We start from the raw sequence: 22,123 nt of genomic DNA, 5'->3' as shown, positions 1-22,123 counted from the left end.
TAATTTCTCTCAAAGGAACAAGTAATGAACTCTCCTACTGATACTGTTGATGGTATCCTCTCACTTGGAAGGTTTCCGTTTCTAATGAACATCCTCAGTCAAAACACTATCAACTTTGTGTTTGAGACAAAGAGGCTCTGTTGATTATCCAACTATGAAGCAAGGAATCAATCCGTCTGTACGACTGTGTGAGTCCTTCGCTTATCTCAAGAACTGTTCGTACTTCCCACTTGAAGGGTGTATTGATAAACTTGAACTTGCATATAAATCGTGTTTTTTCTGGTCTTTTGACCACTAAAAGCGCTGAATTTGGGGTTCAGTACCTTGCCCCAAGTACACTTCCATTTCGTGGATGACCTGCTCTCGGAACCGAGCCACAGCCAAGAACGTGCGGTGACGTGGTGGGTGTAATTCAGACCAGCAACATGTTCAAGGGTTTCAGGGCTCTGCGCACCGAGTCGAGCATAGACAGAACGCTACGCTTCGTACTGTGAAAATCACGCCCACCGTAGGGCAAAACAATTGACACAACAATATGAAACCAAGCGCTGAAACGATGACAAAATGCCTGTAGCTAGCTAAAGTTATATTGCAGCATGTCAGCTGATTATTTCAGCACCCTACGTCTACCAGGGGGGCAGCTCATAGTTGAAATGATCGTATGAGACGAGTTTGCTGTTAGCGAGCGCATGTTAGCTATGTTTTAGCAAGTTGCTGTAGTTAGCCAAGGCCCTAATAATACATAGCTTTCTGATGTAATGTTAAATCACTTTCCGCTATAACACAAGTTGCATACTGTCAAAATGCTGTAGCTTCACACAAGTACAGTTAGCTGTTGGCTTCTTTCTGTTTTCTAGCAGACAAAAGTGATAAGGAGACACCTTCACGCAATACAAAAGCAATAGAGAGAGATGAATTTTTTAAATTGTAAAGAAAGTGTAAAGACGTCAACAGTGGCTCTGAGACTATATCATTAATCAATATTATATATCTGCAGATAAAAAAAAATAGCCTACATGTTTGTTGCAGCCTTACTTTGGACTAGAGCTGAAAAGTCGATTAATCGATCAACAGAAAATTGTATTTTGAACAAGAATTCTTTTAAATAATTTGTATAAATTGTTGCAGCCCTACTAACTACTTTCCCTGCAGATAAAAGTCAGAGAAAAGGACATGTTTTCTGGCATCTCTGCCACTTTTAAATCCCGCTTTGCGGCACCCTCTCCCTGGACAACCCTGCTCTATAAAGCCCCGTGAGGTCCAACTGTAGTCCTCTCTGTTGCTTCACCATTCGCATCAGGACACATCACCGACCGGAGGCAAGTGACACAACGAGGGAGAGGAGAGCAAAAAGAGGATGAAAGGGTTTGAGAGGAACAAATGAAAAGAAGTAATGCTGCAGACAGAAAAGAGTGGCCTTTCAGGACAAACAGGAACAAGTGCAGTGCTATATGTAGTCTCATATTACAGACGCACACGAGCGAGCGAGCAAGCAAGAGAGAGACAAAGAAGGGAGGTTGACTGCAGCTCCATTCATTCGATCTGTTGGTATTCAATCCAGTTATTGTTCAGAGAGACACCCTCACAAAGAACACACACACACACACACACACACACACACACACACACACACACACACACACACACACACACACACACACACACACACACACACACACACACACACACACACACACACACACACACACACTAACCAGTAGAAGGCCACGTTATCGCCGAGCTTCCTCTCGTGGACGTTGCGGTCGAGGACGTTGTAGCAGATGTTGGTGGAAGCTCCTTCCATAAACTTGATGAATATTTCACCTTTGGTCACATCGAAGTTGTAGTCGAGAAACTGACCCGTGTGTTTGGTCTTCCAGAAAAAATCTTTGGCAATGTCGCCCCAGAACTCTGCAGGACACAAAGAAAAAGGATTAAAGAGAAATAATGAATATGTTCCTGAATCCCACTTGGAAGATGCTCATCTCAGATGTGTTTGTGAAGTCCTACAGGGACAATACTCATGCATGAAATCATGTTCATGCATCAGTACTGTATTTTTTTTATTGATTGCTACAATGTTTCAAATTGAACAGGAGTGGAAATTCTGCAAATCACAGTTACAAGATGCATCAGGTAAAACGGCACCATGCACTAAACACGCAGTCACAGTGAGACAGTTAAACTACACTATTGAACTGTCACAATATCAGTTTACCACTTAATGATGGTGATTATTAAGTGTCCCATTGTCCTCTTGCTGTAACTTCCCGTTAAATTTCCTTTTGTGAGACTTATATTAAGGCCAGCATGTCCTGTGCTTCATTAAGCTACATTAGTGCAAATCACAATCACCCAACATCATGACTTCCCTTTGATACAACTCTGATGTGTGTAATCAATCAATAAACTCCAGAGTCCAGTGTCAGACGGATCTACCCTAAAGCCAGATTCCACACGCAGAAGAGAACCTGTTTGATTGCATCTGAGGTTCTTCACACAGCCTCCAAACTTTCAAGGAAATGATACGAGCAGCTGTTTGAGTAACAATAGATGGAGAATCCCCCCCCCCCTCCTGCCTGCTAAGTTTAGTAGAAACACGGAAAGGCCACGTTGCTTCTGTATTACCAGAATCCCCTAAATAAACCCTTCGGTACAGGCTGTCCGCAGGTAACAATGAGTCAAACGCAATATTTTAAAAAATAAAACACTTATCAAAAACAATGTTTTGGACAAACCATGCTGGTAACAGTTATTTCCATTATTGATTAATTCATCGTCCTGAATAATTGTTTGGTTGATAAAACGTCAAAAATGTAAGTGAAAAGTGGCCATTGTAATTTCCCTGAGTCAAAAAATGAAATCTTCAAAAATAATAAGTTTACTGTGACTTAAGACAAGGACAAGCAGGAAATCCTCACAGTTGAGAAGCTGGAACCAGTTTCCTAAAAGATGACAAACAATTCATTTAAGGCTGCAACTATCAATTATTTTCACAATTTATAATGTGCCAGCTTTTTAATTTTTTTTTTACAATTACCAAGTAATATTATTGTCTAATAAATACCAAAACATTTTTAAAAAACATTTCTTTCAGCTCAAGGAGATTTACTCAACTTGCTCTTTTTTTTCCACCAACAGTTCAAACGCAGAATATATTCAGTCTACTATTGTAACCATTCATCAACTTATTCTGAAAAAAATTAAAAAATCTAGAATCACAAAGTTGTAGTAATGCCGGATACTTGCAGACACCCTTCAATAATCGGACAATGCGTTTTATCTGAATAACTCAAACCCCTCTGACACCGCAGAAAAAACTTATGTGGAAAATGTTTGCGGTTTCTGTGTTTACTTTAGTGGTTATTGCAGCTCTGAAACATATTTGCGCCATCACTTCATAAATTAAATGCTTTAACGCATCATTATGGAGTCAGATGCTGCCTTTAAATTGCATGTGGCAGGTGTACTCCTCATTGAAGTGCTCTATACTTGATTGATTAAGACAGTGGTGGAAGAAGTAAAAGTGTATAAGTACTCTGTCCTGCGTGTATTCAGCATCAAAATATAACTTTAAAAAAGTGATCATTATGCAGAATGGCCCATTTCAGAATAACATAGATCATTGGGTAATGTTGTTGATCACTTGCAATTGATAAAGGTGGAGCTCATTGTAATTACTTCAGCTTTGTAATCTCCCCCCCCCCCCCCCCCCCTATCTTGGGATCTGACTATCTGAATATCAGACTGTATACACTTGATTATAGCAATATTGTAAATATACACACATGCTTCTCCCTCCCCCCTAAAGTCTCTTGACTCAATATGTCGCAGTGCGATGCACTTCATCACAGGTGAGACGTTTCTCACTCACCATTGCATCTTATATGAAAAGGTGGGAGCAGCATTCTATGTTGTCTATTTCTACGGCTTTCTTGTTCACACTGAACTTGGAAAAAGTGGGTTCAAAGGATCTCCAAAAAAGTGAAATTTTTTTACACGGTTCTACTTGTATACTTTTCGTAAAAATGTATACAGCATGTCTGTATTATCTGTCAATAATAAAACTGCACGTGTTGCTTGTTTTTTGTACACTGGTCGGATCCCAATTTAAATTATTTTCAATAAACGATTCAATAAAAAATGCATCACATTGTATTAGTTGATTTATATTTAGTAGTATTAATCTTAATCTGCAAAGTAACTAGGGTTATCATAAATGTACTGGAGTAGTAAAAAGTAGCAGAAAATGTAAATACATCAATAAATATCCTACAAGTACCTCAGAATTGTGCTTGAGTAAATGAACATAGTTCCTTTCAACCACTGGATGGAAATACGATAACGTGGGCTTACCATCAGGGTTCTCTATGGATTTCAAGTAGAGCTCTTTATATTTGTCAAAGCTGGGGACGTGAGCCTTCTTCTTCAAGTCCTCAGACCCGTGGAAGACGTCTTCTTTCGGCACTTTGTCGGGAATCATCTCTGAAACGTTTGTTGGACTCTTTGCCGAGTTATTAATCTGAACTGAAAGACGTTGTAGCAGAACACGCTAACCGACTAGCTTCGTTGGATATCGATGGTTATATCGACTTGCTTTCAAAAAAATAATCGATATCAGCACTGCAGGACTGGAGAGGAGGCTGCAAGGACCCTCTTTCAGCTGCAGGAGCAATCAGCACAATGAAGCGATGCAGCTGCAGGGCTAGCTTTGTGCTAGCTTAGCAGCAAAGTTCATTCACACTTCCTTGTTTTGCAGGATTCTTGTTGTTGCTGTTATGTAAAAAATGTACGTTAAAAAGCCGCGTTTGGACCCAACGCGAGAAGTTTCGGTTGTAAAGTAAAGTCCGGGTCAGTTTCGGTGCAGCTCCGGGTGGATATGTCAGCTCCTGATGGTGTTAAATCCGGCACGCACGGGTGAGTGGGTGTCCTGCTAACTGCTAAGCTAACAGGCTAAGCTAACTCACGCCAATAGAAGAGAAAGACGAGCTGAGACGAGGCGCATCTGTTTTAGCTGTAAAGACTTAATGTTTTTTTAAATTCTTTAATAATATTGAATTGAAAGCTTGCTTTCAGTCAGCAAAGTGTGTTTCACGCTGTTCGGGAGGCTGGAGGTGAACTGTTTTTGTCCCAACGGTGACAGTCGCCTAATGCTGCTGCTGCTGCTGCTGCCCTTTTTTCTTCTTCTTCTGCTGCTTCTTCTTCTTCTTCTTCTTCTTCTTTTGACAAGGAGAACGCTCAACTCTGTTTGGCTCGTTTTGGCTCTGAGCAGCAGCCAATCAGAGCTCACGGCGCCTTCACGTACTCCTCGAAAGCTCCGATTTGACACGACTAATTAAATACAGTGGTAAATGATACCCCTCGTTGCGTTCAAGTGGGTACGGTTATTGTGAAAAGTTAAAACAATAAATGGATAAATAAATATAATGAATAAGTGGGGTTTTCTTGTAGCGGGAGTTTTAATATTTTCAATAATGTTGTGTGCAGCAAAAATCTTTTGAGTATTATATTTTTTTATTTCATTATTATTATATATATATATATATATATATATATATATATACATACTAATATCATTGTTATTATTATAGTTGTTTCTGTTGTTGTTATAAATGTGGAGATTTCCTCCCTACCTTTGCAGTCATGTTACTTAATTATAGTGTGTGTGTGTGTGTGTGTGTGTGTGTGTGTGTGTGTGTGTGTGTGTGTGTGTGTGTGTTGCAGTAAGATGCAGTAACATAATTACATTATATGTGAAGCCTGTTGAATTATATATAAGAAATATATATAAACAAAATTTACAAAATAATGGCAAATTAATAAATACAGTACTTTCACATTCAGCTGTCGACTGGTATATTTAAATTGCTTATTTATTGAGTGTGTTATGTACACAAGTAGCATGATGTTATTGTTGTTGTTTAATTTTTTAAGAGCTGGACCCAATAATCTATGTTGCTGTTTGTTTAGTTAAAAAGAAATTAATTAATTAATTTAATCTACAGTTTAAGAAAACTATGACAGTTGTTCTGACAGACTCAGCTCTGCCTTGTCAAACACTGCCCTCCATGGGCCAGATCGCGTGCACTCGATTGATTTGAGTTTTAACCAGTACAGTTTGGTGTGACAAACAGCAGGTGGGGAACATGTTCAACTTCTGCTGCTGTTGACTGCCGAGCTCTCAGAGGGTTTGACCTCAGCTTCAGCATCTCTTTTGAATACTCCTACTGTGTGGAATGTAGCTCAGTACACTAACTCCAGTACTGTACTTTAGTACCATTTGAAGGTTCTTGTACTAATTTACTTGTATTCCCCCATATATGCTACTTGATACTTCTTTTCCACTGCAATTCAGAGCAAAAATATTGTACCTTTTACTCCACTTCAGTATCTGACTGTGACAGCCTTATTTGGTAGTTACTATTCGGATTCAAATTTATAACAAGAAAAACATGTCAGCTTATAAAATAAAGCACGTTGCTAAGTATTAACAAGGAAGATTCCGAATCTTTTCGGTGTCGAGTTGGGGCTTCTTGTCGTGTTTGAGATGTTATTAGTTCCACCAAATAGACATTTCCCCTCTAAATTTCCATTGATCATCTCACAACCCTTCAGATTTATCACTGGACTAGACTAGTCACATGCTGCTCTAACTTTTAATACTTTAAGGTAATTTTTACAGATAATACAGCTATACTTTTACACAAGTTCAAGATTATAAATACAGGGCTTTTACCAGGCTATCATCACATTGTGGTATTGGTACTTTTACTTCAGTAAAGGGTCTGAGTACTTCTGCTAAGTTGTGACACTATGAAAGCCCCTCTGGCCTGTTCTGATGTCACAGCTCTGGAGCGCTGAGGGTCAGAGGTCAACCTCAGGCCTGGACTGAAGGCTCACGTCTGATTTACAAAGACTGCTTTGTTTTCCTCGTCTTCAACTTTCATCTGCTGTTTCCTTCATGCGATCATGTTTCCCCTCTATTGCTGCATGTTTAGAAGGGACAGTGAAAAAACTATAAAAACGGGGATAACCATCAACCAAACAGTAAATAATACAACATAGCATGAACATTTCTGCAGACCATAAGGAGGTATTCACTGAAGTAGAACAATCACACACTTTGTGGGACTGGTATTTTAAATGAATATTTTTAAGACATTGCACTTTTACACCTCTGCATTAAAAGAGGGAAACACTTTACTACATGTGACACATTTTGAGTGAAATGTCTCATTCATTATTGGATGGATTGCTATGTGATTTGGCGCAAACTGTCAAGATAAATTGTAATTCCATTGGTGAATCTCTGACTTTTCATCTAGCGTCATGTCAAAACTTGTCCAATTACTTTAGTTTATGACCCAATACCTGCAAAATGTTTGCTAAAAAACGGGACAAAGATGGTTAACACAGTAAACATACTACCAGCATCGTGAGCATTTAGGTCAAGTTACGCCTTCATGGTACTTGTACTTTATATGTGTATTTTTAATACCTCTACTCACTATCTCAGAGGCAAATATTGTACTTTTTACTCAACATTTTTTGTTATTTTTCAGATTACAGTTTTCATCCCCTTCCTGTCCACTGAAAACCACGTATCTCCAGATGTGTTGATGTTGACTGAATTGATGAAATGTTCCTTTATGTGTTGAGAACATTCTCTTCATTCTTAAGCTGAACAAACTAGTATTTCATATTTAGCCTCTTGGATCAGCTACTTGTACTTTCAGTGTGGTATTAGTACTTTAACCAAAGGATTTAAATACTTCTCTCATCACTGCATGGCTGTGTACTCTTATTCATGAAATATTAATTGTATATCTACTGGGAACTTGAAACCTGTGAACATTAAGTTTATGACACTGCTGATCTCTTAAAAAAAAACCCAAAAAAAAACAGTCCAGTGTTGACGTGGAAATAATGTTTTTATTGTCTGTACCAAACTTGATTGAAGAAAACCGGGTTTTCCGGAGTATAACAAACACATTAAAGTCCAGCAGAAACAGAGAGGCGAGAGACTCACAGTGTACACACCTATCAGCACTGACTGTTGATGGGGAAAAGGTTAGCGGTCACACAAGCACCACTGTTACCTTTAAAGCCATTATTTCACTCTGCTCAGCCTTTTTGGTAAAACAAAAACACACACCGTATGATGCTTTATTACTTAAGCCAAACTGGGGATCAGCAAAGGAAACCTGTTGATTTAAACCAGTCATGAGTACTTGATAGATACTAGTTATGAATCCCCAGAGAGGCCAAAACCTGCTGAGCATAAACTCTTTGAGGCGTGTGTGACTGAAAACGTCCAAAGAAACTTGTTGTACCAGAGTTCGATATCAAACACCCCACTCAGTCCTCAGTAACACTCAATACAACACATTTTACTACCATCATTAAACCAGACAGGAGTCAACACACAACTACTTCCAATGACTTTTCAGGAAAACCAGACAATTGACAAAAAACAAGACCTCATTATGTTACAAATCACACCTGACAGGTGACTGTTAGAGGAGGGAGGAGGATACATTGGCACTGGGTTCAGAACAGAGGCCACTATGTAAAAAGGAGGACATCTGCTCGCTCCCCCTTTAACGTTGCATAACAAAAAGCACTTCTTCGCTAAGGCTCGACAACACACATTTGTCAGAACTGCTCGAAACGCCAGAAAGCTGCTGTTCTGTTGACAGGTTAAAGTTTTCCTGCATTGAGAGGGCTCACAGTATACAGAGAGAGGGAAATGTTCATGTCCTGCAGTGTGTTCTTGTCCTCGGTGTGCTACGATTTGTCTTGGCATTAACTTACCTAACAAACATGAACGGGTTTTACTACTAGGATAAAAAAAAAAAAAAAACAGTTAATAAAAGGAGTTTCTAAGTGCTTACACCTGAATTTGAAGAATTATTTTCACTACTTCCTGAAAATTCATCCTAGAAAATAGATGTAACACTCGATTAATTGAGAAAATGTTCATTAGTTGCAGGAAACCCTACTCATTCAAAATTAATAATCCCAATTGTAGCTTTTAAGTTACAGTAACTTGTCTTTTCACAAGCTTTAATGAGGGCAAAAGATCCTGACAGCAAGAAGCATTTTGGGGAACCCTGCACATTGTCCTCAGTAGCAATGTTGGTTGTGTTGTCTCTGTACTTCAGCACATTGGATTTTACATTTAAGATTTGCTCCGTTTCAGCTTAAATTTATTGTGGGGTTACTTCCACGTTCAGATGAACAGCAGAGGAAATGAAGGTTGTTTTAGTCACAGAACCCCAGTTTTAGGTGACCAAAATGTGTCATAATACAATCATATTGAATATTTGGTCAAATTCAGTCTCAGACACTGCAGTGACTCAGGCATCAACAGACACAGTGCCGTGTGTCAGGCCTTCAGCCAGATTCACTTCCAGCTTATTCAGAGGGTTTTTTTGCCTTCAGAAGTTGAACCATATGGCTGATGAGGTAACGAATGTGGACAAAACTTGGTTGAATCGTCCGTCTGATCATTGCCCTCCTGCATTCTCAAAACACTGGGTGGCTGCGAGTAAAACAGGCTACTTGTCCTACAGTGTTCACCTTAAATGAATGTGAAACCTCTCAAATGAAAGCTGAAACTCACGTAGACTTTTAACCCAAAGTTCATTGCTGGTTTGAATCCCTTTGTGCTGCAGTGCAGAGACAAAAAAAAAAAAAAAGAAGTTACTGCACTTGCACATCACCATAATTTAAGGCATCATCCTTCAAATAATTCTTTGGACTGTCAAGGAAAAAGCATACGTTCTGAAAAAAAAAAAAAAAAAGTAAGATTTGAAAATAAATTCTAAAAAAGGTCAAAATATTGATTTGTTGTTTTAGATGTGGTCTTACTGAAGGCAATTACCAGAAAACAAAAAACTTCAGGCACCCTCCGATTGTGTGAAACATTCAACCCTGGCACTGCTTTGAATCACGTCGCTGAAACACTTAAACACTAAATAACTGCACGTCTGAGTCGCTGATGGAGAGCAGCTGATACGTTTGTCCAGAGGAATATGCTAAACTCCGCCCCGATCGATCTTTGATTTCATTTATATCACCTATTCACCTTGACTCAAGAAAAACTAATAATTCAACAGAAATCCTTGAATTAAATGCAACTGTGAAACACCAGGAATATATATTTCTTTGTTTGCTTCATGGGCATTAGATGGAAGACAAGCGGTCTGCTGCACCCTGACACATCTCAGCTATTGTCCAAAATACCTCCAATGTTGTTTATTTTTTAGAACACATTAAAATAGGACTAACAATACAAACATTTGCCCAAAACAGCAGACTTACATTAATGTAAAATAATAACAAAAAACTGTTATGAAAAATGTTTTCTTATGAAAAGAAAAATGCTATGAATAAGGCCATTGATAAAGTTATGTATTCCAAGAACACCTTTGCTGTTAACAGTTTGTGTGGAATCAACATTACTGTGTTGTTTCAAGATAGGTACAAATATACAGTGGAAAAAAACTGGTCTCAAATCAGATCCACAATATTAATATTAAAATTGGTCATTCGGGGAGTGGAAATGGGACAGAAAGAGGAAACAAGACACCCGTCTGGATTTCCCAGAAAGGAATATGCTTTCAATGCGGCAACTCATTGATCGCACATTTCCTTAAACCACTTCGGAAAAAAATCCAACATGAGTAATTAGAGATTTATCACTGCACCAGTCAAAGCCTGTAAGAAGCATATGAGCCACGTTCATGGTCGGCTACATGGAGTGAACACACTGATCAGCCACAGACAGAGCTCATAGTGTTTGCAATGTGGCTGCTCTGGACCACTAATTATTCTAAGGACCACTGGTATTATATTTAAAAAAAAAAAAAAAAAAACAGTGCATGGACTTACAAAACAGACTCCAAAAAGTCAAAACATTCAAAACAATCATTGTTAATTTTTTTTTTTTTTGTTGTTGTTGTACTTTTTACTAAACATTGGCATGTTGATCAAAAGGCTGCCATCTCACATCCACACAGAGAAAGCCACTTTCCTGGAGTTAAGAATTGCACATTTAAGGAGCCTGAAACGTGAACGCCGAGGTTGAGCGGACGCATGTGGAAGCAAAAAAAAAAAAAAAAAAAGACTGATCTGCTACAAAAAACAGCAACACTTCTCTATATCTGATACAAGTCAGATCTCTCCAACAGAGCACCAGTTTAGTGAGTGTGGGGAAAAAAACTAAATAGAAAACAAATGGATAAAGTTGAAATCATGACTGACAGGTGCCCAAAACCCTTTTCAAAACAGAGAAAACTCAAAAAAAAAATGTAAAAAAAGGAAAATGGAGTGAAGGGGAGAAATGTGATGAAACAGTAGCATACATTTACAAAAGCTCTTCTGAAGAGGACAAAATCAGGACGTACCCTTGGTGGAAATAAAAGGCCAAGAGAAGACCCGACTGCTGCCTTGTCCCACACTAAACCCTGAGCCCTTCAGTGGAGACGTGTGCCGCCCACAAGATGCTTTTTCCTCTTTTCATTTAGCTTAGAACCCTATCGGCTCAATCTACCTGGCAAATGATGTTTCAGAAAGCCTGCTGGCTCAATGAAGTTTCATTTTTCACCATTTCAAAAAAACAAAACTCTGTTAGCATGACTAAAATTGGGACCAGCTAGCAAAAATACAAAATACACCTCAGATTCGGTTCACAATTATGCAAAACTTAATGTTTTAGATGGAATTTTTTTTTTCCTTTCTACATTTTCCTCACTTCTGTGCAAGCATCTTCCTCCAAATGAATAAAATTCAGTGTCAACAGGAGAGGCACAAATGGCTGCAGTGCCATCAAACAACAAACAAACAATCTGGGTTAGTCTGGGACAAAGTGATTGGTGTTCTGACAGCCGGGTCCTTCAGAGGAGGTTCTTTCAAATTGATATTTACACACACACACACACACACACACACACACACACACACACACACACACACACACACACACACACACACACACACACACACACACACACACACACACACACACACACACACAGAGAACATTACCGTGTTTTTCACACTCAAGTCCATTACAAAAACCAGATATGTACAGCACGATCTGGTTTTGGGAAGGATGGGATTACAGGTGAGGGGGGTGGGGGCCTGAAACTCTCGCAGACTGACGGGTTCGAGGAAGAAGAGGCCGTGACCGAGGCGTTGTTGATTATTGGTAAAAGGATGTTTCCGGGAAAAAAAAAAGGAGCCGAGCTGTACAGCAGCTGAAGGCTAGAAGAAGAAGTCCGGCAGGTTCAGGGGATGTTAGGTGTTTGGGGTGGGGCACAAGTCGAGGTCAGGTTTGGTGTTGGATATAAAACCAAACTGGCCGTCTTGGCTTGAAGAAGATCTCGAGGTGGGTTCGTATACCACAGCATCTAATTGAAAAGTTGCTTGCCGTTTTGATTAAAACTCCTCCTGCTCTTCAGCATCCGGTATCACGAAACCCTCCTAGAGAGAAAGAGAGGGGGGGGGGGTGTATAGAGAGATGAATAAATTAATATTTAAATTCTAACATATATTCAAAAAATAATTCTGGTACTCCAGAAAAAGAAAAGAAAAAAAATCAGCCACACTGACAAAATGTGCTTCAACTTATTATTTTGGCATATTTTTCCTACTGTGATTTGCACATTAAGTCAATATTTTACATCCTTCCACCATCTTCTTTTAAAAATATAGTATAGCTGTTTTCATCTCAAAAAAGGGAAGTTTTGTGTATTTCTTAATGTCAATTTCCAATTTATATTCCTCATTTTGGCAGGAATAGTTTTTTCTTCTCCTACATTTACTGTGACCCCCATGCATCAGAACACCAAGGCATAGTCCTTGTATATGAAAAAAAAGAAAAAAAGTTAAGGAAAAATAAATATAACAAAAAAAAAGAGCAATGAAAGTCAAATTTACAAAAAGGAAGCAAGATACGTAAAGTACGCCTAGACCAAGTACCACTAAAAACATTCAGCCTCAGGGAGCGAGCTGCATGCCATTCCTCTGCAGGAATTTACAACGACATCAGCAGTTGTTACCAGCTGAGCAAATGGGCTTTAATCCGGAGTTGAACTCCCATGTATTGAATATATTGGGTTTTGTTTGAGGATAGAAGAATTGAATAATATGTCAACAAATCACAGGAAATGACCAAAACCAACAATGTCTTAGTCCGTCCCTCAACACTGTCTAACTTCCTGTCTGTGGCTTTAGGCTCCAAGCCCACTGGTTCCTACTGAAGACATTATTATTTACAAAACACTTGATCCACATGTAGTGCTCCAGTGATTAGGACGGTGAATGTGGGATTGAGCCAAAATAAAACTACAGTGCGTGTGTGATCATGGTAAAAAAGGAACATGTCACCCAGTACAACAGTGTGGCTCACTGATGCGTTTTAAATTCATTTCTATGGAACAGAGAAACAAGATCTGTCAGGCTTTGACTGACACGTTCAATGTTGGTTTGGGTCTTTTTATGGAATTTATTGACAAATATAATAACAAAAACATAGAATACTGCTCAAATTATGAATGACTGTCATTTCACAGAATTCTGTTGAGTAATTCAATTACTTGAAACTTGTATATCAATGGACTTCAGAATGAATCGCATGACTGAACTTCATTTCATACAAACGGATGAGAACTCACGTCTGTGGCGTAGAGGATGTCGATGATTTTCTGCAGCGTGGGGTCGACCTCTCCTTCCCTCTCCTGGCAAATCAGCTCAATGTTCCGCAGCTTACCAAAATAAAAGTCTCTCTCCTTCTCCATGTCCTGAATGGTAGATTTCAGGATCTCCACCTGTGGGGAAAAAAGGCCAAAACAACATTGAGTTTTGTTTCTACTCATCAGGTGACTCCATTTATAGGTCCTCTTTGAAGACACAAGCAAAGCTCATTTTTGTATATTGGCTTGTTGGAGAAGTAACACATTATTTCACTTTTGAATATTAATTGTATGGTGCAGGTTTTTGTTTTCATGCTGTACGGCTGACCTCATTCATGAGCTCCGCCCTCTCCTCGTCGCCTCCTCCCACCCTCGGCTTCCTTGCACTGACGAGAGACAACTTGGGCGCTACCTTGGCGACAGGTGGCCTCTGAGGAGCTGAAGAGGCGAGAAAAAGAAGTCTATGAGCAGGAGAAGAACTTACCAGTATTCCTCTATTTGATTTCAAACCAGCCAGCGCTCTGACCTTGACTGAGGGCCTTTTTGGGGGTTTTGGTGAGAGCTGACTGGGCAGTGTTGGGTATGGGCATGGCATCCTGGCCCTGCCTCGCCTCAACTGGGTCGTACTCCTTCCCGTCGTAGTTCGCGTCGAAGAACTTCTTAAACCACTGCACAAACTCAAAGTTGTCCTGGAACTTCCCCTTCACCAGTTTGTCTACTGGAATGATCTGGAAGCAAAAGGAGAGAATCAGGACCAGGATGTTTGGACAGGTTGCTTCAAGCTAGATTAGATTTAATTTCAAGGATTAAGCTCTAACAGCTAATCAAGTGAATGCCTCTCTTCTACAGATAATGCAGTTTCCAAGCTTGTAGAATGTTTTTTTGTTATATTTTGCATCCATTTCAATTCATATACTCCATTTTGTAGTCTTGTTTTTTTGCTATTTGTCAATACATCAAATGTATGTTGTGTGATATATTATATGAATGTAAAAGGGTATATTACATAGTAAAATAGTGTGAAGGCACTAGGCATACATAGTGTGTATCTGTGCCACTGCTGGTATTGTTACATTTTCAGTATCACTGTCAATAGAGAATATTTGTTTTGGTACAAACACCAAAATCACACCTTTTATTAGATACCTAGTCATTGACACCATGCTTTTTAGAAATATTTAGTTTGTGGTCGTTTTGAAAAAAATAAGCCAAACTTATAATTACAAGGTTAATACATTGTAGATAATTACAATCCAAATCATGCAATGTTTAATATTTCAATAGTAAAAATAGACATTATGACTAAGAATTCAGTGTCAACTTTCCCTAATTTGGTGCTGGACACAAGTTAGTGCATACACATAAAATACTGTGGTTCTATCTTTAGTAAAAAATACTTAGGAATCAAGACTACAGATTTAAATAAAATCAAAAATGTCACTCATTACAGACATATAAACGATACTTCAGTAGTTCATCTCATAAGTGTCGGTATCGGGAACAGAACACTTGTTAACGGCTCTATGGGGACATCCTTCACTGCGACACTGACTCAGAGAGCCACTACTGACATTCTTGATAAAATGATGGAGGAAAAAAAAAAATAAAAAAAAAATGTATGGACGGAGTACTGGCACATATTAAAAACAAAGCGGGCCAGGATCAAAGCCACAGTGAGGAGCAGAGAGCAGCAGCTAAATAAATAAATAAATAAATAAAGTCAGCAGTAAATCCCTTACTCAGCGATGGAAGACAATACACAAAGCATGCACGAGGGAGAAGTCCACGATGCAGCCACAATGCCGGGATTATAACCCTGAGCAGCTATGAATACACCGATGTGCTCTACGTGCTCAAGCTTCTGTTACACTTATCCATGAGTCAACACCGTCCAGGCATTTCAACCACAGCACAGATAAAAGAACGACTTAAAACAAATGGAAGGCAGGAAGAAAGGAAGTTGAAACATGAATTAATTATGGCAGCTTTGTCAATATTCCTGCAAGCTGCAGCATGTTCAGTCTGAAAACAAATGATGACTAAGATGGATCGGCCCTGCCCTTTTCCTTCTTTGTTGGCAATATCAAAGCATTATGAAGTGTTCTGATGTGTTCTCAAAGAAATTACAATCAGCTCACTTTCTATGCATGACTTTTTACAAGGCAGCAGCTGAACAATGTGTTGAACCGAAATATAATTATCATGTTGTATCGGGTCATTCCTGATACATTTCTTTTGACAGATGAAAATGTAGAGCACGCACGCACGCACGCACGCACACACACACAGTGAGACTAACAAAGCAGGAAAAACAATATGACTCATGATCAGATCAGCAGAGGCAGCTCAGCTGGTTGGGAGAGGACGACAGGAGTTTCATACCATTTGATACCAGGAAGGGACGACTGATGGGTATCAGGCAACATAATTCATGTTCGCTCACTTTCAGGGCTACTGATGACGGCTGTAAATAAGTTATTATTCATATGATACCAACACTACAGCTGCTCCACATTAACAGCTTTTCATGTGCTTTTATTTTTAAACAGCACCAGAAGATGCAACCTTAGCCAGATTGGCACATTTCTGGATGAAGATTCCTCATAGATTTGATTGTCTGTGACATTACGTCCGCTGACATTTTTGGGCAAAAAGCATGGTGTGAACAGGGTCTTTCAAATGACATGTAATGGGTTATGGTAAGTTCAATTGTTAGAATTGTAGCCTATCTTCTATTTGCAATTAATATGCATTCAATCCAGGTCAATTACTTAAATTAAATTGATAATCTACTCTGGCTAAAGTAGCTTATCACGGGTAATATAATAGCTGTGATTTAACTGTAAGCTTCCAATCTATACACACCTCTGCATTAGCAACCCGCTGAAATGAAGGTACAGGCACCTTAACACTCTCATTACTTCAGGGCCCTCAGGAGCAACTTGGGGCTGTTGGTACACAGGCTGTGGTCATTACAGTGAACACCTTTATCCAGGGCCAGCTCCACTTACAGCTCAGCCCTGCGTCAAGCTGCGCTACACAAACAGCCTCCTCTTCTTTAAGCTCTTTGACCTCATCATCTCATCAATATCTGGGCCTCATGTTTCATGGTCATAAAAGTTATTATGACCATTCACTTCATTCTACTTTGAGTTAAAAAAAACCAACCTGCAACCAGATCCGGAGGTGTTCCGGTTTAACGTTAATGAGTGACCGCGTGAACTGAACCAGAACACGACGATTTCCTCCTAAATCGCGATAATGACGAACAGCTCTTATCCTCGACACAGGTTTCAGACTGTATGAACATTTCACATACGAGGGCTACATACTATAAAATACATTATATAGTATTTGTTTAAAAATGGTATTTTTGCCTCAAAGCCCTCAAAAGGGAAGTCAACCAACAACAAAAACGTGCCCTCCAATATCAGAAATTCTTTCATATATTTTCAGATCTTGTGCACTCATGTAGGATGCGTCATGTAATTTCAAAATGTGTGTGATGTTACTTACTTTGTCGACTCCCATCTTTTTGAAGGAAACCTGCAGAAGCTTGTAGTTGTGGATGTATTCATGCTCCAGCTTGGCACCAAATTTGACTTTCTTCAGAGGCAAAGAGTTGGGAAACAGCATGTCCATGAACTGGCAATATGCAGCACCTTGACAATTAAAATGATCAACAAAAAAAAAATTACATCACAAGTCCACTTAATGCACAATACAGTAAAATAAAAACAAATGACTCCGTGTGCGCTGAATATTCAAAATGAGAGTACGCCTAAAAACAAGAACTTTCAAGTGAGAACAGACATTTGAATATTAAAAACAGGTATGGCACACTCACACAACATGCCTGTAGCTCTTTTTGTTAGTCAATGAACTAGAGCTCAGAGTTGACTACCTGGCTCAAGGGTACATGACGGGAATTTACAAACAGGAGACATCTTAAAATTCACTTCATCCCAAAACTCATTTACTACTCAGATGATTTGAAATACAGAGGCTCCAGACGGTTTATAGTTATTATAGTGCTTCTAAAATGATAGAATCTCTTATTTTGATGTGAACTCTGCAGATGGAAAAGCCAGTTGGTTATTGTATCTGTCCACCTGCGATTAAAGCCAACTGTGCCTGCATATGCTGTTCTGACACGTCTGTGTATTACACACTAGAGCTGATGGTTTGGATATTTACAGTCAAATTTACAGACAATCTGCAGAGTACAACGCATGTATGCACAGGCAGATGGGTGTGAAAAGAAGGAGTGAGAAGTATTATCGGTTTATAGGGTTAAAGCAATAGGACAACATTTTTCCATTGGCCTCAATCGCCCTTTAAACCAGCATCAGCAACGGCCGTGCAGTGGGGTTTTTTTGGTATAAAGAATTAGACCTTCTAAGACAGTAAACAAAAGCACACTGTGTGCCGTTTGCTCCCTGTGAAAATAAAAATGTTCTTTGATGAAAACAAAGCCTCATATGAGAACCTGTTTTATTGGCTCATGTGATAAAAGCAGAAGCTTCAGTGTTTTGCATTGTATGTTAACTTATTCAGCATCAGCGGCAACTGGCCCTATGCGGTACAACATCGGTACAACACGGTGATGCAAAACATTATGCATGCCGACACTCACCTGGAACTGTTTCAAGAGGTCTGACGACTAATCGTTAATAAAAAACATCTGTGACTCCCATAACATGAGAAAGATTTTTTTAACAAATGCATTTCTTACCTGAACACAACATTTCTATCTTGGTGAGGTTCATTTGTAGAGAGTCATTGATCCAGACCAACATGTCATGACGACTTAAGTTGTCGCTGGTCACTGAGGTCGAGTACACGTTCACAGCCATTGTCGGTCACCTGCTGACAGAGAGGGAAAGATTTACATGACGACTGCTTTATCTGTCAGAGTGGAAGGTAGAGCAGACAAACCAACTGGTCACATCCAAATGTACCGGCACAAAGCTGGTGACTGGAGAGTTAATATGCATCCTTGATGCCGCGTCATCATTATGAGGAATGTTCCATTGATAAAGAACTGCCGAATGCACATTTACACACAAAGCAACAGTGGTTATTACTTCTGAAATTATTTGTGAAGAGACAAATTCTCAGATAAACAATGGACTTTGAATAAGTAATTAACCCTTTAAAAAAAATAACGATTACTTTCATTGGCAATTAGTCACTTAAAAGAGTATTTTCTCGGCTAATTATTCGGTCTGTAAAATTTCTGAATATATTTTTAAAAATGCCATTTACAATTTCTCAAAGCAAAAATTCTCTTTTTGTAATATTTAGTTCAGTATCATAAGATAACAAGAAGCAGCAAATATTCATATTTGTAAAGCAGGAACCAGTGATTTACTGGCATTTAAGCAATTAAAATCAAAATAGATGAGGATTAATATTCTTTTAATCAACTGATCGATTAATCAACTAATCATTAGAGCTACGTAACACAATAAAATACACAAGTCACTTAGATTTATTGATCACATGAAATATGGAGAAAAGCTATCTGAAAATTGGCCTCCAAAATGACTTCTCATTTCAGATTATTTGTGGTTAGAAACCTTCTTACACAACCCAGCTTTGGGCTTTACTTATGCTCAGTTACTTCATAACAAAAATAAGTAACTGAGGTTTTAAGTCATCATGTATGTACCACAATCATTACATACATCCCTATAAAAGGTCTGTAGTTGCAGCAGTAACCCTCCTCCACAGTCTCTGCTGTGGCTCAGTTCCAGGTGAGACCAGGCCAGTTGTTTCCTCAACAGCTGAAAGTACTAGCTGGGACCTTACAGTAATCAGTCGGGTCAGGTTCTCTTCAGATATAGTCAACTATTGTATTTAGATAAACAAATAATCTGATCGTGGTAGATGATATCACATGTATATTAAACTATTAGTAAGCAATCATGCTGTCATGTGTTGGTAAACACATTCTGTCATATGAATAAACTGTTGAATGTTACCCGTTTGCCACTGTTTCACATATTGCTTCTACATAAGCGTAGAGTTGTCAGATGTTGAGAAACAAAAACCACTCAACACTGTAATTCAAAATGTATTGAATGGATTCAAAGCAGAACAATATAATGCAGCTAAATGAACTAGGTTAACAATGTTAATACTGTACTAGAGCTAAAACAAATATCAACTAGTCATTCAGTTACAGTTATGTAGAATTAACAAACATTCTCTGCTTCCAGCTTCTCAAATGGATCATTTTCTCTGATTAATATGCAACCAACATTTACTCAACTACTGTATTTAAATACAATGTTGAGGTACTTGTGCTTTACATTAGTATTTCCATTTTATGCTACTTTATACTTCTACTCTGCATTACATTTTTGCTCATTGCTTTAGGTACTTTGCAATTTGGTAGATCTTTAATACAAATCTACTTAAAAACTATGATATATTATTATAGATTAAGCTACCTAGCAACCAATCAATCTATCTATAAAAGGCATTCAAATAGCTCCCATTTTACCAGCTGCAACATTAAAGTGATAAATGCATTAACAACTACAATCCAGTAATATAGTTTACATTATTCTGAAATGGGCCATTCTGCATAATGAGTACTTTGACTTTAGGTAGATTTTGATACTTTTTGAGTGCAGGACTATTACTTGTAACACAGTATTTTCGCTCTGTGGTTATTGTAGTTTCTAAATAATCTGAATTTACCACTGAACTTAGATTTTGGACAAAAGGTGACGCATTTTTAAATGTCATAGGTTTAATGACATGACGGGAAATTGAATGTGTCAATAATAAAATAACCGTTAATGCAGCTCGACTACTTCCGGCTAATATCAAATAACCGTTAGCTAAACGCAACAGGGCCCCCGGTGAGAAACTTGTGAGCTAATGGTAGCGGCATTTAGCCAACTGACCAGATAACTTAGCTAGCGCCCTAAATAGCTAGCTTAGCTATGCGGCTAACCAACAGACTGGTAGTATATTTTTAGTTAACCGCTCGTGCAGAAAATATATTTATTTATTTGCATTTTTGCTTGTATTGGCGACCAATGTGTAGCTATAATTTAGTTTCTGTCACCAGCTAAACTCGACCACCGGCCATTGTGAACCGGACATTGAGACGTTTTCCCCGCCCTGAACTCACCAATCCCCCCGCTAGCTTCAGTTAGCTTGTCACTGTTAATGCGGTGAACTTTCAGTATGGGAGCTCGAAGGCTTTGTCATCGCTTCATCCAACAGTTACAGATGCGGGCTATATAAATAGGAAGCCTCTCCCTAGCTGGTTTACTCGTAATCAAACGATTATGTCCCTGCTAGTCACAAGCTAGCATCGTTGCTAACAGAGCTTAGCTGCCTCAAAACCAGCCGCCGTCTCACATGCCGGCTAATACCGCTAAATGACGCCGTGTTCCAGCGTAGTTAAACCTACCTGGAGTGGATTGGCTTTCACAAAATCTTGGACACGATGATGCTATTTTTCACGACTGTAACTCTGTGTCATAAAGAGGTCTAACGTTATCTGTAATTGTTTCGATGTTACACCTACTTCTTCTTTTTCTTCTTCTTGGCAGCTCGAGTTCTCTCTACCGGCAGCGGAAGAACCAATTTGTTGACGTCAGGACGGAATGGGGTAACCAGGGGGTAACGCCTAAACGTCTTTTTCTTCTTCTTCTTCTTTATTGGTGGACTACAAACCAACGTTTAAGATGGATGCCGCCACCTACTGTACTGGAGTGTGTAACATCATGCCTTTATGACAGTTGTCATTTAAAAACAATAATAATGTTATTTATCAATAAAATAAAAACAAACCAACACACAAAAAAAACTTAATATAGAAGTTATATTCTGGATATTAAACCTGTTCCATTCAAAAATGTAAATAAAGCCCTTTTAACCTGAATTTGTTTGTCCCCTGTCTCTAACGGTCCTTTGATTCTCCACTCCCTTCCTAAAGCTATCACCCTGCCCTTCATTTTCTCTCTTTCCACACTGAACTTCCTACACTCTATCAGCACATGTTCAAAAGTTTCTTTAGAGTTTCATATCTCACATTTATCTGACACTGTCTTTTTCATGATGTATAACGTGTCGTTGAGTCCTGTATGTCTGAACCTTAATCTACAGAAAGTAACATCTTCTTTTCTACTTTTACTTCCATCACTTCTCACTGACGTCTGAATTTTGTTGTAATTTCTACCATTATTGTCATAATTCCAAATGTTCTGCCAAGATGTAATAATTCCATCATGCTGTATTACTGATTTTGCTTCTGACCTCTCAAAACAAATTTCTAAAATATTTTAGTTTGAAGCTCTTTTGGCAAGTTTATCTGCAACCTCATTTCCCTCTATTCCAACATGAGCCGGTACCCAACAGAAATGTACATCTAGTCCTAAATGTTGTAAGTTCAGTAA

General features: G+C 38.8%; 2 protein-coding genes across 6 annotated transcripts in view; both read right to left on the bottom strand.

Annotated features, from left to right (window-relative positions):
- The window catches only part of acss2 (acyl-CoA synthetase short chain family member 2), a 26,827-nt gene extending 21,610 nt beyond the window's left edge, over positions 1-5,217 (bottom strand). For both annotated transcript variants that reach the window (XM_068732904.1, XM_068732905.1), the window contains exons 1-2: positions 4,357-5,217; positions 1,716-1,911 (exon numbers count right to left, since the gene is read on the bottom strand). In XM_068732904.1, coding sequence (XP_068589005.1) covers positions 1,716-1,911; positions 4,357-4,483 — 323 coding nt within the window. In that variant the 5' untranslated portion in view covers positions 4,484-5,217. The remainder of the gene's footprint in view (positions 1-1,715; positions 1,912-4,356) is intronic.
- A 2,695-nt stretch (positions 5,218-7,912) lies between these two features.
- On the bottom strand, positions 7,913-21,327 carry mapre1b (microtubule-associated protein, RP/EB family, member 1b). Of its 4 annotated transcripts, none has more exons than XM_068732898.1 (7): positions 21,253-21,327; positions 18,436-18,566; positions 17,217-17,362; positions 14,227-14,428; positions 14,029-14,138; positions 13,683-13,835; positions 7,913-12,489 (listed from the first exon to the last, which is right to left on the bottom strand). In XM_068732898.1, the coding sequence occupies exons 2-7, from the start codon at positions 18,554-18,556 to the stop codon at positions 12,445-12,447; spliced, it is 777 nt and encodes a 258-aa protein (XP_068588999.1). In that variant the 5' UTR covers positions 18,557-18,566; positions 21,253-21,327; the 3' UTR covers positions 7,913-12,444. The 4 variants fall into 4 exon arrangements, with proteins under 4 accessions (XP_068588999.1, XP_068588996.1, XP_068588997.1 ...); XM_068732895.1 differs by having other exon boundaries at positions 18,436-18,569; positions 21,136-21,308; XM_068732896.1 differs by having other exon boundaries at positions 21,136-21,308.
- Positions 21,328-22,123: the final 796 nt, after the last annotated feature.

Source organism: Cebidichthys violaceus, unplaced genomic scaffold (genome assembly GCF_023349555.1).
Source record: "Cebidichthys violaceus isolate CVI_PGR_0920_01 unplaced genomic scaffold, fCebVio1.0.p SCAF_6, whole genome shotgun sequence".
In the NCBI taxonomy this organism is placed as follows: Eukaryota; Metazoa; Chordata; class Actinopteri; order Perciformes; family Stichaeidae; genus Cebidichthys; species Cebidichthys violaceus.
Note: the sequence above shows the minus strand (reverse complement) of the source record. Positions and strands in the feature narration are given on the sequence as shown.